This window comes from Pelobates fuscus, chromosome 5, assembly GCF_036172605.1.
Source record: "Pelobates fuscus isolate aPelFus1 chromosome 5, aPelFus1.pri, whole genome shotgun sequence".
NCBI lineage: Eukaryota > Metazoa > Chordata > Amphibia > Anura > Pelobatidae > Pelobates > Pelobates fuscus.
In genome coordinates this window covers 183822423-183840274 of record NC_086321.1, presented here as the reverse complement: position 1 = coordinate 183840274, position 17852 = coordinate 183822423, and the positions used below count along the sequence as shown (strand labels likewise).

General features: G+C 42.8%; 1 protein-coding gene across 1 annotated transcript; it reads left to right on the top strand.

The window, feature by feature from the left end:
* Positions 1-6644: 6644 nt before the first annotated feature.
* LOC134612691 (taste receptor type 2 member 40-like) lies at positions 6645-15789 on the top strand. Its single transcript, XM_063457112.1, has 2 exons — positions 6645-6685; positions 14769-15789. Exon 2 carries the CDS (start codon positions 14803-14805, stop codon positions 15787-15789), a length of 987 nt encoding a protein of 328 aa, XP_063313182.1. The 5' UTR covers positions 6645-6685; positions 14769-14802.
* The last annotated feature ends 2063 nt before the right edge of the window (positions 15790-17852 follow it).

The following is a 17852-nucleotide window of genomic DNA, read 5'->3' as shown; positions in this document are numbered from 1 at the left end:
TACCCCCTCCCCCCCCCTTCTTCTTACCCCCTCCCCCCTCCCCCCTCCCCCCCCCCTTCTTCTTACCCCCTCCCCCCTCCCCCCTCCCCCCTCCCCCCCCCTTCTTCTTACCCCCTCCCCCCTCCACCCCCTTCTTCCCCCCTCCCCCCCCCTTCTTCCCCCCTCCCCCCTCCCCCCCCCCTTCTTACCCCCTCCCCCCTCCCCCCCTTCTTCTTACCCCCTCCCCCCCCCTTCTTCTTACCCCCTCCCCCCCCCCTTCTTCTTACCCCCTCCCCCCCCCCTTCTTCTTACCCCCTCCCCCCCCCCCCTTCTTACCCCCTCCCCCCCCCTTCTTACCCCCCCCCTTCTTACCCCCCCCCTTCTTCTTACCCCCCCCCCCTTCTTCTTACCCCCTCCCCCCCTTCTTCTTACCCCCTCCCCCCCCTTCTTCTTACCCCCTCCCCCCCCCTTCTTCTTACCCCCCCCTTCTTCTTACCCCCTCTCCCCCCCCCTTCTTACCCCCTCCCCCCCCCTTCTTCTTACCCCCTCCCCCCCCCTTCTTCTTACCCCCTCCCCCCTCCCCCCTCCCCCCTCCCCCCTCCCCCCTCCCCCCCCCCCCCTTCTTCTTACCCCCTCCCCCCTCCCCCCTCCCCCCTCCCCCCCCTTCTTCTTACCCCCTCCCCCCTCCACCCCCCTTCTTCCCCCCTCCCCCCCCCTTCTTCCCCCCTCCCCCCTCCCCCCCCCTTCTTACCCCCTCCCCCCTCCCCCCCTTCTTCTTACCCCCTCCCCCCCCCCCTTCTTCTTACCCCCTCCCCCCCCCCCTTCTTCTTACCCCCTCTCCCCCCCCCCCTTCTTCTTACCCCCTCCCCCCCCCCCCTTCTTCTTACCCCCTCCCCCCCCCCCCCTTCTTCTTACCCCCTCTCCCCCCCCCCCCCCTTCTTCTTACCCCCTCCCCCCCCCCCTTCTTCTTACCCCCTCCCCCCCCCCCCCTTCTTCTTACCCCCTCCCCCCCCCCTTCTTCTTACCCCCCCCTCCCCCCCTTCTTCTTACCCCCCCCCCCCTTCTTCTTACCCCCCCCCCCTTCTTCTTACCCCCCCCCCCCCTCCCCCCCTTCTTCTTACCCCCCTCCCCCCCTTCTTCTTACCCCCCCCCCCCCCCCCTCCCCCCCTTCTTCTTACCCCCCCCCCCCCTCCCCCCCTTCTTCTTACCCCCCCCCCCCTCTTCTTCTTACCCCCTCCCCCCCCCCCCCCCTTCTTCTTACCCCCTCCCCTCCCCCCCCTTCTTCTTACCCCCTCCCCTCCCCCCCCTTCTTCTTACCCCCTCCCCTCCCCCCCTTCTTCTTACCCCCTCCCCTGTAGGTGGCCGAGCTGCACTCCGGTCCGCGGTCCCGGCCGGAGTGATAGGAAGGTGCTCAGTGTGCACTTCCTGTCAGTCCGGCCGGGTACAGGAAACAGAAACTCCTGTTCCGCGCGGAACAGGAGTTTCTGTTTCCTGTACCCGGCCGGACTGACAGGAAGTGCACACTCAGTGTGCACCTTCCCATCACTCCGGCCGGGCACCGCGGACCGGAGTGCAACTCGGCCACCTACAGGGGAGGGGAGGGAGGGAAAAGCAGCTGCAGCCGTCTGAGCGCTCTTTACAGAGCGCTCGGCGGCTGCAGCATTTAAAGGGCCGGCCCGCCGCGGCCGGTCCTAAAAGAATTTCGGGCGGCCTGGGGGGCAATTGCCTCCCTGCCCCCCGGCCCAGCCCGCCCCTGCATTCAACCCCCCAGTAACGACAGACCACTTAGTATGGCTGAAACAGGCCACAGCATTTATTATCACAAACTAAATTACTGCATAACACATCCATACCTTTATTTATTAAATCTCTTCTTTTCTGTAACCAAAACGTTAGACATAAATAAGCATAAATTAACATATATACATATATAACTCCACCCATAGTGTTATACAGTGACCCAACCGTCCTTGCCAATAAACATAGAGTGGTTCCTAATCACCACTCGCTCTCACCTCCCCACTCGTCATAAAAATCACATATTTCCAATGCCTGCCATCAGCCGACCTTATCCACGCTCGATGGGCACGAGACCTCAGGCAACCTAAAGTTTAACCTTTAAAGCAGGGGAGGTTTGAGACCTTAAAAAACTTGTTCATCTCATTCCATATACTTAAACGTAACCTAAAACTCAATTGGCCAGGACATACCCCCGGCTAGCTGCGATGAAATATACTATAGGGTGGGCGGGAGGGAAGCTGTTTGCTGGCCCGAATCCCAAGTGGCACTGAGGTAAGACCTCCCCCACACTAACTTACACAGAACATAATCCCACCCACAGACTCTTTCCCTACCAATCCCATGCATCTATCCCCACACTCCTACATGTGCCCTTGTCCGCTTAGCTGTGCTATCTCCCCAGGGCCTAAACACTAATATTTGTCTTCCGTGAAGTCTCACGAGTAGAGTTGAGCGAACCCGGACTGTAAAGTTCGGTTTCGTAGCGAACATTACGTTTTTTGGACACCGGACCCGAACACGGACATATCACTGTATGTTCGGGTTGGAGTTTGGTGTTCGGCGATTTAATGGCGCGTTTTGAAAGGCTGCAGGGCAGCCAATCAACAAGCATTATATCTGAGAGTCAAATAGAAGCGTCAAATACTGCGCTTACAGCGCAGTTTGAAACATTCTTATTTTCTGGGTGCTAATCTGCTAAATAGTAAATTTGGGGCATGCTCTTCATATCTGAGAGTCAAATAGAAGCGTCAAATAGTGCGGTCACAGCGCAATTGTAAACATTCTTATTTTCTGGGTGCTAATCTGCTAAATAGTAAATTTGGGGTGTGCTCTTCATATCTGAGAGTCAAATAGAAGCGTCAAATAGTGCGGTTACAGCGCAATTGTAAGCATTCATATTTTCTGGGTGCTAATCTGCTTAATAGTTAATTTGGGGTGTGCTGTTCATATCTGAGAGTCAAATAGAACTGTTAAATAGTGCTGTGACGTAGCATTTTTAAACATTTTTTGGCTGCTAAATAGTACATTTGCGGCCCACGGTGCACTTCATATCTGAGAGTCAGATAGAAGCGTCAAATACTGCGCTTACAGCGCAGTTTGAAACATTCTTATTTTCTGGGTGCTAATCTGCTAAATAGTAAATTTGTGGCGTGCTCTTCATATCTGACAGTCAAATAGAACCGTCAGATACTGTGATTACAGCGCAGTTTGACCAATTCAAAAAAATTTGGGTGCTAAATAGTACATTTGCGGCCTTCACTTCATATCTGACAGTCAAATAGAACCGTCAAATACCAATATAACAATATTGTAATTTGGGGGCAATACCCTCACAAGTCAAACTGGGAGGTCAGTTTATAGGGGAAACTGTTGCCTGGATACAATTCTAAAACAATTTCCATATGTCCTTTGCAGACTTTACATGCTGGAAAAACACAGGTGCCAACTGCTGTTGCTTTCTGCAGTGTGCAGACCGGCAAGGAGGGCAGGGTTGAAGAGTGGGTGGAAGATGATGTGGAGGATGATGAGGACCTAGACCCCACATGGAATCAAGGTCGTGCAAGTGACGTGTGCAGTTTGGTGGAAGAGGCACTGGTCGCACAGAGGCACCAGCACAGCATAAGAGGGAGCAGAGTGCAAAAGTGGAGCAGCCGTCGGCATGTATTATCTTTAGAATTCCCACAGTTATCCAAGTAACAGTTGAAGTGATAAAAAGAACCATAACAGATTTAACGAGCCATTCGCAGTTTCGCAGTCCGGTGACCGGGACCCAGACACTGTCTGGGCAGCGGTCGGACCACCGGGACCCAGTATGCCTGATGTTGAAGTTAGGAGTCACAGTGTGGAATGGATTAGCAGGGTCTGGTGCAGGGTAACCTCACGCCCCCTGGTGTTGAGCACCAGCGTTCACATACCAGGACCCTGATGCATCCTCAGAAGACAGGATAAACGTATAAACAACATGAGGCCAAAGTAGTACAGAAGACAGGTTAAACGTATTAACAAAAGCCAGAAATAATACCAATAATCATTAAAGAGAAACGTATTAACAAAAGCCAGAAATAATACCAATAATCATTAAAGAGAAACGCGCTATAAGACTTCCAAGAACCACAACAGGAATGGGAGAGGTAATTATATATAGGCATCACTTAATTCTGATTGGTCCAATTCTGGTTGGAATTAACTGCTATTCATGGAGAGTACTTGACCCTTCTATTTTGACCTCTGACGTCATTTTTAAGCGCCAAATTCAGTCTACCGAATTTTGCGTTCGGTCCAGCAAATGCCAAATTCGGTACTTTGTTCGGTCGCATTTATATATATATATATATATATATATATATGTATATATCAGATGGAATGCCAGAGGGATCCGAAGCACCTGCAGCTGACCAGAGATATAGGCAGGCTGGAAGCCTAACAATCGTGGTCCGTGGCTCTTCCACGCTTCATGCTGAGATTGGCAGGAGGGAAGTGCACTCCCTTCCTGTCAGTCACCCGGAGACTATGTCCCCTGCTACATGAGGCAGGTGAGCTGGCACAGGGTGTTGGGGGGTAGAGCATAAAGGGACAGGGGTGAGAGACCATAAAGTGACAGGGTGGATGAGAGATCATAAAGGGATGGGGTGTGAGAGATCACAAAGGGACATGGGGGGTGAAAGACCATAAAGGGGTGAGCGTGAGATCACAAATAGTCTGGGGGGACAAAGAGGCACACAGAGTGCTGGGTGTCAAATAGGCACATAGAGGGTCTGGGGGGACAAACAGACACACAGTGGAGTTGGGTGGACAAAGAAGCACACAGTGGGACTGGGGTGAAAGAGACACACAGAGGGGTGGGGGAACAAAGAGACACACAGAGGGGCTATGGGGACAAAGAGACACAGAGAGGTCTGGCAGGCAAAAAGACACACAGAGCCACACAGAGGGTCTGGAAGGGGTAAAGAGAAACAAAGAGGCACTGAAGGGGGGCAAAAAAAACACACAGTGGAGCTAAGGGGAACAAAGAGACACACAGAGGAGCTGGGGGGAGAATGGGACAGACATAGGCGCTGTGGGGACAAAGAGAATGCAGAGGAACTGCTTGGACAAAGAGGCAAACAGAGTTGCTGGGGGGGACAAAGAGACACACAGGGGCTAGGGAAGAGAAAGAAACACACACAGTTGGGAATTTTTGTTTTTTTTTGAGAGGTGGGGCGCAAGTAGCTGGTCTTGCCTAGGGTGCAAAATAGTCTTTCTTGCATTAGCTCTGAGTCCGGGCATGCCCATCCTACACTCCAGCAGTACCGAGGAGAATTGGTGCACTTGTATAAACTCACAAACTTGGTGAATTAACCCTTGCACAAGCGTATTCTTATTGACAGAACAGTGAATTATAGAGAAACCCTGAAGTTAGGACTTGCTAAAAAAAAAAAAAAGTTTTTTTTTGGAGGAGTGTCAGATTTATACATTGTATGGCCGTATTACCTAACTAAATCCCACCTAACATAGGTGGTTTTATAATATTTATTTGCATCCCTGTCTGCAATGGAATATTTGTCTATCATAAAGTATTCTATCTATCTATTATATAATTCAACTAGTAAGAAATATTAAATTACCTGTACAATCTCTAGTGAGATTTTTCCATGGCCTGAAAGTAAAACAGAATCCAATAGGGAGGTTACAGCTTTAAATAGAGTGTCCCTACAGGAAAATGGCCATGTGGATAAAATAATGAAAACCTATCATTTGTAGTTGTTATGGGAATTGTAAGTTAATGACACTATATAATTACGCTTAGAGCACTGATACGCCTCTTAATTACAGGGGTACATATAAGAATGTAAATGGTCTCACTATCAGAATAAAGAGGACTCATAGCTTTACTGGGACGGAAGTGGGAAAACACAAACAGCACAAGAGAAGATTATTAAGTCATCAAAAGGTTTCTTTTATTAATGCTTCAACATTGGTAAGATAGGTATACAACCACAGGTAATCTAAAGAAAGAGGGGTGTTATACAAAATTGCGCGTCTTCATATGTTATTTGAGTTTTACAACCTTTAGCATTGTATGTCTGCTTTCAATAGCAATTACGATCAGTTAAAAAACACTTACGAGATAACGACATCTGTGTTTACATTTGGCCCTTACAAAAGTAAAATCAATAACTTAATGGAAATCAATAAGCTGAAGATTTCCAAGAGAGGTTTGTATCATATTCTTTTATAAAGCATTAATAGGCTTAGCCTTTCACTCAGAGGATACAGTTACGTTGGTAATGGGGAGCAATGGCATATTGCTAAATGTAACACTTTGATTATTATGACACATTGATGAAAACAGAATTGAAATAGTTAAGTGCAAAGTACTAAATAAAGATGCCGGAGATATAAGGGGGCTGTTACTACTATTTTAAGACTTGTGGACATACAAAGTGACAAAAAGGGACATTCACATTACTCTACATCTGTCGCAGTTACATTTCAAGGGCAGGTTTCTTGTTGAAAAAAGTTGATTATCAATGGTAACCTATCATGATAAAACTTTAAATAAAAAAAATAAAAAAGATTTAGCCTGTTATGGCCTCTAAGGTTTACCATGGTTGTTTCGGTATAAATTCCCTTCAGCCTTTCATTCTTTTGTTTTTCTACCATTAGAAGTTTTGCTTGGACGAAATGTAATAAGGCAAAGTAAAAGGTAAGATGAGGTACGACAACATTATCAAAAACGTTTATATTCTGTTTCCTATTGTTTTCATGTCAACATCATGTACTTCACAAATATAGTTATTTTATACAAAAAACTGAAATCTTATTGTTTTATTGGTCTCCAATTTTCCTTCTCATTTAGCACCTATTTGTCTCCTAATGATATTCATAGCTCCTTATAATAATATCTACATTTCATTTCATCTTAATGATACAGTGATGTCAAGGAGGTGTACTGCAAATGTTGAGCACCAGAACTGTGTTTTTGCAAATGTGCTACATTCATAAGATAGTATCATCATTAAAGCAACTTAAATGAGAGCACCATTATAAAGCTGGGCCCACATTGGTCCCAAATTCTGGTTGATGTTAGTTGATGTTGTCTGTAACTCCCGTACGTCATAGCTAGGTGTCCACTTGTTGAGTATGGTTTGAATTAAAGTTCCCAGCATTATTAGTATCAATATTTAGGTGATAAAGCTACACACATGAGTTGTAATCACAAAATTGAGAGAGTCATGGGAAATAGAAAGTACACCCGCTTTGAATTCTATGGCTTACATATCGGGCCATAATAACAAACATCTGTCCATTAGCCGGTCTTAAAATTAGAAAAATACAACCTCAGATGAACACTTGACATATTACACCGTGTCATGATTTATTTAACAAAATTAACGTTGCTTGCTTATAAGGAAATGTTTTACTTTTTGAGAAAATAGTTTCAATAAATGTTTCTTCAGTCCCTCCTTAAACATTTTTAAGCAAACTAACCCAATCATGATTGACAGATTTAAAAGTAAGGAAACCATGTTGCTGAAACAATCTCTTCATAGTTACATAGTATAGTTACATAGTTACATAGCTGAAAAGAGACTTGCGTCCATCAAGTTCCGCCTTCCTCACATATGCTTTTGCTGTTGATGCAAAAGAAGGCAAAAAACCCAGTCTGAAGCGCTTCCAATTTTGCAACAAACTAGGAAAAAATTCCTTCTTGCCCCCAAAATAGCAGTCAAATGTCTCCTTGGATCAATCAGCTATTACCCCACTAATGAGAAATTATATCCCTATATGTTATGTTTTTGCAAGTATTTATCCAATTGCAGTTTAAACATCTGTATAGACTCTGACAAAACCACCTCTTCAGGCAAAGAATTCCATATCCTTATTGCTCTTACTGTAAAAAAAACTTTTCTTTGCCTTAGATGAAATCTCCTTTCTTCAAGCCTAAATGTGTGACCTCGTGTCCTATGTATAGCCCTGTTTATGAATAGATTTCCAGATAATGGTTTGTACTGGCCCTGAATATATTTGTATAATGTTATCATATCCCCTCTCAGGCGCCGTTTTTCCAAACTAAAGAGATTTAATTTTTTAACCTTTCTTCATAACTAAAATGCTCCATTCCTTTTATCAATTTTGTAGCTCGTCTCTGCACGTTTTCTAGTGCCATGATATCTTTCTTTAGAACAGGTGCCCAAAATTGCACAGCATATTCAAGGTGTGGTCTTACCAGCGATTTATAAAGAGGCAAAATTATATTTTCATCTCGAGAATTTATGCCCCTATTTATACATGACAAAACCTTACTGGCCTTAGCAACGGCAGATTGACATTGCATATTGCTACCTAATTTGTTGTCTATAACAATTCCCAAATCCTTCTCGTGTGTGGTTATCCCTAGTTCACTACCATTTAGGGTGTAAATTGCTTGTGCATTCTTAACCCCGAAGTGCATAACTTTGCATTTTTCTACGTTAAATTTCATCTGCCATTTTAGTGCCCAGTCCCCCAATCTATCCAAATCCCTCTGCAGCAAGGCAATATCCTGCTCACATTTTATTACTTTACAAAGTGTTGTGTCATCTGCAAACACTGATATGCCCATTTCAAGATCAAGCTTTCAATGCCCATTTCAAGATCATTTATAAATATGTTAAATAGAAGCGGTCCCAAAACAGAACCCTGAGGGACACCACTTACCACTTTTGTCCAGCTTGAAATTTTACCATTTAGGACAACTCGTTGTACTCTGTCTTTAAGCCAATGTTCTACCCAAGAACAAGAATATTCATCTAGACCAGGGTGTCTCAACCTTGTCCTCAAGGACCCCCTACCAGTCCAGGGTTTAGGGATTACCTGGGTGTGTCTAAGGTGTTTAGAAAAAGAAAAAAAAACACCTTAGAGTCTAAGGTGTTTTTTTCTAGGGTTTATGGATTACCTGGGTGTGTCTAAGGTGTTTAGAAAAATAAAAAAAAAAACACCTTATAATCTAAGGCAGGGGTAGGCAACCTTTTAGCAGCACTGTGCCGATATAGGATTGTGATGTCCCAGAGTGTGCCGGTCCTATTTTTTTTTTTTAATTGAGGTGTGTATGCTGCTGTATTCTGCTTGTGTTATTTATACTGTAATTGCTTTGCATCGTTGTATTTGTGCGTATATGAGCTGTTATATTGTATATGTTCATGAGTAGTTTGTGGTATCGTGTATGATACATATGAATATGGGCTGTGTATGGGGGCAGCTTGTGGAATTGTGTGTGTGTGGATGGATATGTCACATTGTGTGTTTGGTAGTGTGTGTGGGGGCTGTTTGGGGTATAGCATGTGAGAGGCTGCATGTGGGGTTGTGTGCATGTATGTGGATTGTTAGTGGTGTTGCGTTTGTGCGGATTGTGTGTATGTTTGTGTGTGGGCTGTCCGTGTTATTTGTATGAGGGGAGGGTTATTCTGCATTTCTGTGTATATCTAGCAGTGTGGGTGGCTTCCCTGGGTTCCAGTGGGGACCAGGCCAGCCAGGTACAGGCCAAGGACAGGAGCTGCAACAACAACTACGAGCTGCTCTACTACAGAGTGGCTTCCTATTCACAAGTGCTGGAATAAAGTGCTCTGAGATCACTTCCTCTATGTGCTGCAATGCATAAATTGAGGATTGTCCTTCACCACCTCTTCGTATTAGCAGATATCTGAAGTTTTACTGGGACTCCTGATAGGCCAGAGCCTGTTTGGCTCTAGCAGCCTTGAGTGCCGTGCAAAGGCACCTCGAGTGCCGTGCATGGCACTAGTGCCGTAGGTTGCCTACCCCTGATCTAAGGTGTTTTTTTCCCCTTTTACTAAACACCTTAGACACACCCAGGTAATCCCCAAATCCTGGACTGGTAGGGGGTCCTGAGGACTGGGTTGAGAACCCCTGATCTAGACCAATTTCTTTTAGTTTGAAGACTAACCTATTGTGAGGAACTGTATGCCTTGGCAAAATCCAAGTAGATCACATCAACTGCAACACCCTGATCTATATTTCTACTTACTTCTTCGTAGAATGCAATTAGGTTAGTTTGACATGACCTATGTTTCATAAAACCATGCTGATTATTGCTAATAACAAGGTTCTTCCCAATGAATTCCTGAATATTATCCCTTAATAGCCCTTCAAATATTTCCCAGTTACAGAAGTTAAGCTCACAGGTCTATAATTTCCAGGCAAGGATTTTGAACCCTTTTTAAATACAGGAACAACATCTGCCTTCCTCCAATCCTCCGGTACAACACCTGAAACAAAAGAATCTTGAAAAATTAAATACAGAGGTTCACTTATTTCCCCACTTAGCTCCTTAAGTACTCATCGGTGAATACCATCAGGCCCCGGAGCTTTATTAACATTCATTTTCTTTAATAGCTGTAGCACCTTGTCTCGAGTTATCCAATCACAAGTTATCTGCAAGCTTGTTGCAGCAATCATTTGCATATCTCTTGCCATAGGATCCTCATTAATATATACTGAAGAAAAATAGTTATTTAAAATTTCTGCCTTTTCCTGGTCTTCATTGACTAACAGACCCATCTCTGTTTTCAGTGTACCTACACTTTCATTTTTTGTTTTTTTTACAATTAATGTACTTGAAAAGGTTTTTGGGGTTGGTTTTGCATTCTTTGGCTATCAATTTCTCATTTTCTAGTTTAGCCACTTTAATTGCCTTTTTGCAAGTATTATTGGCTTCCTTATATCTTATATAGGATGCCTCTGATTTGTCCGATTTAAATGCTTTAAAAGCCCTTTTCTTATTTTTAATCTCTTGTTTTACTTCTCTACTAAGCCACATTGGTTTTAATGTGTTTCTTTTATATTTATTGCCCAATGGTACATACTGTGAAATGTACCTTTCTAATATTTGTTTGAATAGTTTCCATTTTTCCTCAGTGTTTTTATCACTAAGGAGTTTATGCCAGTCGATATGTTGTAGAGCTGCCCTAATCTTATTAAAATTGGCTTTTTTAAAATTATACGTTTTAATATACTTTTGCTTTTTTGAGTTTATTTCAAAAGTTACCATATTGTGATCATTATTTCCCAAATGCTCCTCTACTTGAATGTTGGTTAAAAGATTAACATTGTTTGTTATAACGAGATCCAGACAAGCATCCTTTCCAGTTGGTGCTTGTACCAGTTGTGACATAAAGGTGTCATTTAACACATTCAAAAACGGGATTCCCCTAGCTGAAGTACTAGTCCCTCTATCCCAATTTATGTCTGGGTAATTAAAATCTCCAATAATTAACGTGTTACCCCGATTTGCAGCTTTACCAATTTGCTCTAACAGCAGTTCTTCCTCATTAATGTTTACATTATAACATATCCCAACCAATAACGTATTTCCTTTTGTTTGCCCCAAGCAGATATCTACCCATAAAGCTTCCACATTTTCCTCGTCACACTCCACATGCCTAAGATTTGACTTTAACTCATGACTGACATACAAACATACCCCACCACCCTTCTTGTTTTTCCTATCCTTCCTAAATAACGTGTACCCATTTAAGTTAACTGCCCAGTCATGTGTCTCATCCCACCATGTTTCTGTTATGCCTATTATATCGTATTGTTTTGTGTATGCTATTGCCTCTAGTTCCCCCATTTTGTTATATAGGCTCCTTGAGTTAGTAAGCATACATTTAATATTACCATGAGTCATTTGTACTTTTTGTGAATTATCAATATTACATACCTCCTCTGTTCTGAGCTTTCCCCTCCCCCATCTCCACCCCCTTTGTTCTGAGCTAGAGCCCATCTCATTTCTATCCTATCTCCATTTTCTAGATTGCTTTGACCCTCCCCCCCTACTACTAGTTTAAAATCTCCTCCAACCTTCTAGCCATCCTATCCCCCAGCACAGCAGACCTTCTTCCGTTTAGGTGCAATCCATCACGACTATACAGGTTGTACCCAAGCGCAAAATCGGCCCAGTGCTCTAAAAACCCAAAACCCTCTTTCCTGCACCAAGACTTCAGCCACGCATTGACCTCTCTAATCTCCCGCTGTCTTTCTGCTGTAGCGCGTGGCACAGGTAATATTTCTGAAAATATACCTTGGATGTCCTTTTCTTTAGCTTACTTCCTAGATCCCTGAACTCACTCTTTAGGACCTTCCATTTTCCTCTGACTTTGTCATTGGTACCAATATGGATAATGACAGCTGGGTCATCCCCAGCCCCTCCCAATAATCCCTCCACTCTGTCGGCAACATGCTGGACCCGAGCACCCGGGAGACAGCAAACTGTCCGGTTGAGTCGATCAGAGTGGCAGATTACCCTATCTACTCTCTTAATAATAGAGTCCCCTACCACCACAACCTGTCTAGACTTCCTTACCCTCTCAACCCCACCTGTACTAGAGGGGCTGTTCCCACGGCTGTTAGAAGGAACAGCTTCCTGCAGTACAGCTACTCCTGAGCTGATGCTCCCAACATCTTCACTCAAACAGGCAAATCTGTTAGGCTGCACTAAATCAGGACTAGCTAAACCTTTCCTCTTCCCTCCCCCTCTGCTACCTCGCCCCACTGTTCCCCAGCTATGTGCCTGTTCTCCAACTGTCTCATCTCATCCCACTCCACTACCTGCACCCACTAAACTCTGCTCAGTGAGCAGCAGACTCCTCTCAAGATTATCAATCTCCCTCAGTGTTGCAATTTGCCTCTCCAGATCTCCAATCCGAGCTTCCAGAAAAGCCACTCGCTCACACCCACCACAGAGGTATGGACCCTGGACAGATTTATCCAGGCATGCATACATGCAGCAGGATGTACACTGAGTACAACTTGTAATCTTGCTAGCACTCATCCCCAGTTACAAAAAACACAAGTGAGCAAAAACAATATTTACCCTCTTGATTTCAACTCCTGTTGTTTTAACTCCTACTTAAAAGAGACTACGTTAAATAGCCTACTTTCAAGCAAACTCCAGTGAGCAAGCTCTGTGAGTCAGTAGTGGGTTTATATTGGCAATACAAATCCCACACAGGTGGAAATTAAGGGGCACTCCCCCTAATTAGCTCAGCAGCAGCAGCACCCACAAGGAGGGGAATAGAAACAACAAGAGAGGGGAAAAAAAGGAGGGAAAACATTTTAAATAAAATCAGCAAGGAGAAAATACAGAAGAAAAAAAAAGAAAAAAAGGGACAAAGTTTAAATATATCCAGCAAAGAAAAAAAATATATATGAAAAGGGGAAAAAAAGTAAAAAAAAAAAATTAAAATAAATCAAAACAGCAAGGAGAAAAATAAATTAAAAAGGGTAAAAGTTAAAAATAAAATACAAAACAAAAAATACAAAAAATTTTAAACCTGCTTTTTTCCACTTGGTATTAACTGATACCCACCAGTCCACCAGTTCTCCAACAAACTCCTGTTGTTTTAACTCCTACTTAAAAGAGACTACTTTAAATAGCCTACTTTCAAGCAAACTCCAGTCATCATTTTTTTTGTATCTGTATTTGTTTAATAGTAGAAAAAGAGAAGAATGGGCTGGAAAACCACCACAACAAAGAGGTGGGGATCCTGCTCATTCACAAATTCACAAGCTTCCCGCCCCCCCTCCCCTCCCCCTTGCCTCCTATTGGACACTCCGATATAGTAGGAGGCACCAGTATGACGTGCCCTTAAGGGGCGGGTCCGGGATGGGGGTTTTCGGTCTGGACTCCATGGGAGGGATGTATCTCCCTTTATAAACATCCATTTACACAGACACCATTCAGCTCTTGACAAAGGCGGCTATGTACGCCGAAACGCGTGTCGAGCAAACTATAAATGCCGATGCATTCACTCGGAGGGTCTTTCCTTTGGGTTTTATTGTTCATTTTTTTTTTTTTTCGCTAGGGGCACTTTGTTGTTACTCCATAGATCATTTAGGGTCTCTATGGACGGGCAGGGGTTTGCTTAGTAGGGATAGCCTTGAGGCTGCCTTGAAGCAGCAGGTAGTTTAACCGGTTTTCCTTCTTGGGGAGACAGTTAGTCAGTTCAGGGCCTATTCAGGGCATGTGTGTGGCGATATTTGGGGGATCCCAAATAGGACTCCTGCATCAGTAGCACCTGTACTCAATATTTTTGTCTCTCATTCTTTTTGTTATTTATGCTATGGAGGGCAAGTTACTATTTCATGAGAGTCAATTACTTATACATGGCATCCACTTTACACTCATATTTTTGCCTGTATTAGCAACTATAGCTACTGCTCCCAGTGGCATTATTACTACCACCAAGGCATACTATATATTCCCACCCATACTTCCCCTTCGCTCCAATACCAATTCTATGGTATGATTACTCTATTTAGCATATATATTGCATTTCCATAGTGCTCTATCTTTTAAGTGGTCTATATATATACCTTTGTACTTGTGCTCGTTCTAGCTAGTGTTTGTGAGCATTTATTTCACTCACTTATAAACCTTTGTGGTGTATTTGTCTCTGGTAATGTCCTAACCAGCTTTATATAATTAAATATTTAAGGTTTTTCCCAATAAAGGTTTAACAACCCTCCCTTCTCTTTTTTTTCCCTCCCCCTTTTATGTGACAGTACATGTACTTTTAGAGGTATATATTTGTGAATGAGCAGGATTCCCACCTCTTTGATTTTGTGGTTTTCCAGCCTATTCTTCTCTTTTTCTATTTATTGTTTCAGGGTCAAGCCCCTTATACCTCTTGTAACCTCTACAGAGGCTGGGGAGTTGGTTTCTTCCAACACCCTATACCCTCTGTCTCCTTCTATATTTGTTTAATAGTATTTCATTTTTATTCTTTCAGCAGTTGGTTCTGATCTTCACTTCAAGAGGAGATTATGCTTCCTGCCTTTCTACTTATGTCCATGGCTATCTTGGGATCTACCACCATTATGGGAATCATATCAAACTGTATAATATTATCTGTAAATCTTGTTGAAAAAATGAGAGGAAAGAATCTTGGTTCTTCAGATCTTATCCTGGTAACACTTGGAATATCGAATATCACTTTCCAATTTGTAATGACAGCCAATGACTTCTTAAGCTTTCTCTGGAGTGATTTGTACTTCTCAGACAAAGTCTATTCTATTATCAATGCATTACTTTTCTTCCCTATTTTTTCAAGTTTTTGGTTCACGGTCTGTCTTTGTGTCTACTACTGTTTACAGATTGTTATATTCACCAATTCTTTCTTAATGCGTCTAAAACTGGGTATCGCCACATTGGTTCCATTCTTCCTTGTGACCTCAGTCCTCATTTCTGTAGCTATCAGTGTCCCTGCTATCTGGAGCACTCACAGAGACCCATTTAATGGAAATGTATCTAGCAATGAAACATTTGAAAGTGATTTCCCCAAGTTGAGTATCTCATACCTACTTCCTAGTAATATAATTGGCTGTTCACTGCCATTAGTGCTTGTCGCTATATCTAACGGTCTAATACTTAGATCACTTAAGTCCCCCAGTAATATGATAGAGAAAACAAACAATAGTCAGAGCCCTCGAGCAGAAGCCAGACAAAGAGCAGCCCGAACTGTTGGTAGTCTTCTTCTACTCTACATGTCCTTCTACATTTCTGAGATCATGATGTTTGTGGATCTATTCCCACCCAGTAGCCCTGGATTCTGTGCCTGCTTAATGATTATTTATACTTACTCTCCTGCACAATCTATTATACTCATCCTTGGAAGTCCTAAGCTTAAAAAAGTATTATTGAGCTTACTACGACTTCATGAGAAACTGAGCAGTGAGGAGCCGGAACCACCAAACATTCTTTTTATTAAACTCAACATTCAGAAAACTGTGAAGGATCTAAGAAAGTCATAATATATTTTTGGTAACTCCATGTCTCGAGTTTTTCAACTAAGCTAGGCACTAGATTTGAGATGCATATTCCTGTGCAAGACTCATGTTAGAGATAATGTATGTATTATTATATCTTTAATTGAAAATCAACACATAAATTACAAATAAAAAAATCTCACAAAAACAAAAATGTATATATTTTTTCATCCCAAAATTGATAAATATCAACCAATACTTTCAACATTTTATGCACACAAAGTGTTATATCAAAGAGATATGTATGTAGTTATTAGTAGCATAATTGTTTCTATTATTTGACCAGATATTACAAACCTGTGGATTTCTTAATTTAACCAACATGAGGATAATATGGGATTAACCAGAGAGTACCAAAGTTTAGCCAAAATAGCCAAGGTTGTACAAAAAGTGAGCTGGCATTTTTTTCCAGTTCATTATTGTTGGCCTAAAATTTAAAAATCCCCTTTCAAACAATAGGAATAGTCTTCTAGTTGGACTTTGATTCTGTTGTTTGTTTTTGGTCTCTAAGTACACTGGTATACTACTTGATTTTCAGCACTAGCCTTCTAAAGGTTTAATGATTCTTACTATTATTCTTACTATGCATTTTATAGCAGAAGAACTTAAGGAGTTAGTATGGTGAGGTGACGTGCAATTTGAAAGGGTACTGTCAGTGCATGATATTTGTAATAGCAAGTTGGGTAAACAGTACACATGCTGTATAAAAGAGTGGTGAGGTTTGTGTGCGCTCATTAAGAGTACATCATTGGATCTTTGCTGCGTAAGAGGGTTGATATTTAAGTCCTATTGTCTGCCCCAGACCCCCCCCCCCCCCCACACTTTTAAAGCCTAAGGTAGGGGCTCTAACACTATTAATAAATGAGGAGACCTAATGTTCCCCTTCAGCTCCTGGTTTTGTGAACTTTTCTGGGCAACTCTAAAGATAAGAGAGATTTTCCTGTTAGGATGTGTGGTAGCCAGGGTTTTTTTATGGGGGTAACTAGGGAACCCTGGCTATCCTTGGAGATTTATTGATAACAATTTTTTGGTGGCATGTACACCACTCCTTATATATTTAATTATAGCCCCAATCGCTGCCATGGGTGGAGTCTCAAATCCCCCTGGTTTATTAATATTAATATATCCCACATTTGCCACTCATGGGTGGGGCTGGTGTCCCCAGGTTTATTTATACCATTAGAGCTCCCACCTGCCACTCATCAGAGGGGCTGGGGTGGTACAATATGTGTAATACCTCCCTTGTACTAATGTGAGAGTCATTTTGACATCCACAGGTTTTTATTTTATATAATTTTTATGACAGAGTTAGTCTTTAAAAATGCTGTTAAATGTACTTCCAGAGCACATGTATTCAATGATATTTCACGAGTCACTTAGCTGTTTATCAGGTTCATCTTCTAGATTTCAACTGACATTAAAACCAGACTCAATTTGTTAAGAATACCAGTCAAAACCTTTCAACTTGGGTTTTCAGATAGAATGTAATCGAGGCACAGGTAGGCAATTCTCACATTTACTGAACCTAAATGTGGTTAAATTGTGGTCATCCTGACTTAACCTGCACCATTTGGTTGGATGCATACAGTGTCTTGGTTAAAGTCATTGCTTTCCACACTGAAAACCTACATCTGGAAAATGTAGCAAGCTATTTTAAACAAAAATGCATCCGGCAGGGTGGGTGCTGAGGGGTACAAATTCATGCAATCTATGGCTTTTTAATAGCCTACTATTCCTACCGCCCATGCATTGTCTCTCTGTTCACATATTTGCATGTAGTATGAACAAATTGGTTTGCTCCTCTATTCTCTCTGTCTTCGAAGCCATGCCAAGAGCAAAGGCTTTATTCTGTAGTAAGGGTGTCAGCAATAAATGGATTCTTTATTAAGTGGTGTTTATTAGATATTGTATCTGTGGCGAAACCAACTTCGCCACTGTGAACTGGAGAAGCCTGGTTGCTAGCCTCCTGCCCAGTGATTATGGCCCTGGGAGATTGGGCCCTTTAAACACAGTGTTCGCCCCTTTAATTATTATGGGAGAAGGATTGG

Bases quoted from the DNA above. Each gene is read 5' to 3' on its own strand.
- LOC134612691 (XM_063457112.1), top strand. From the start codon at position 14,803: ATGCTTCCTGCCTTTCTACTTATGTCCATGGCTATCTTGGGATCTACC.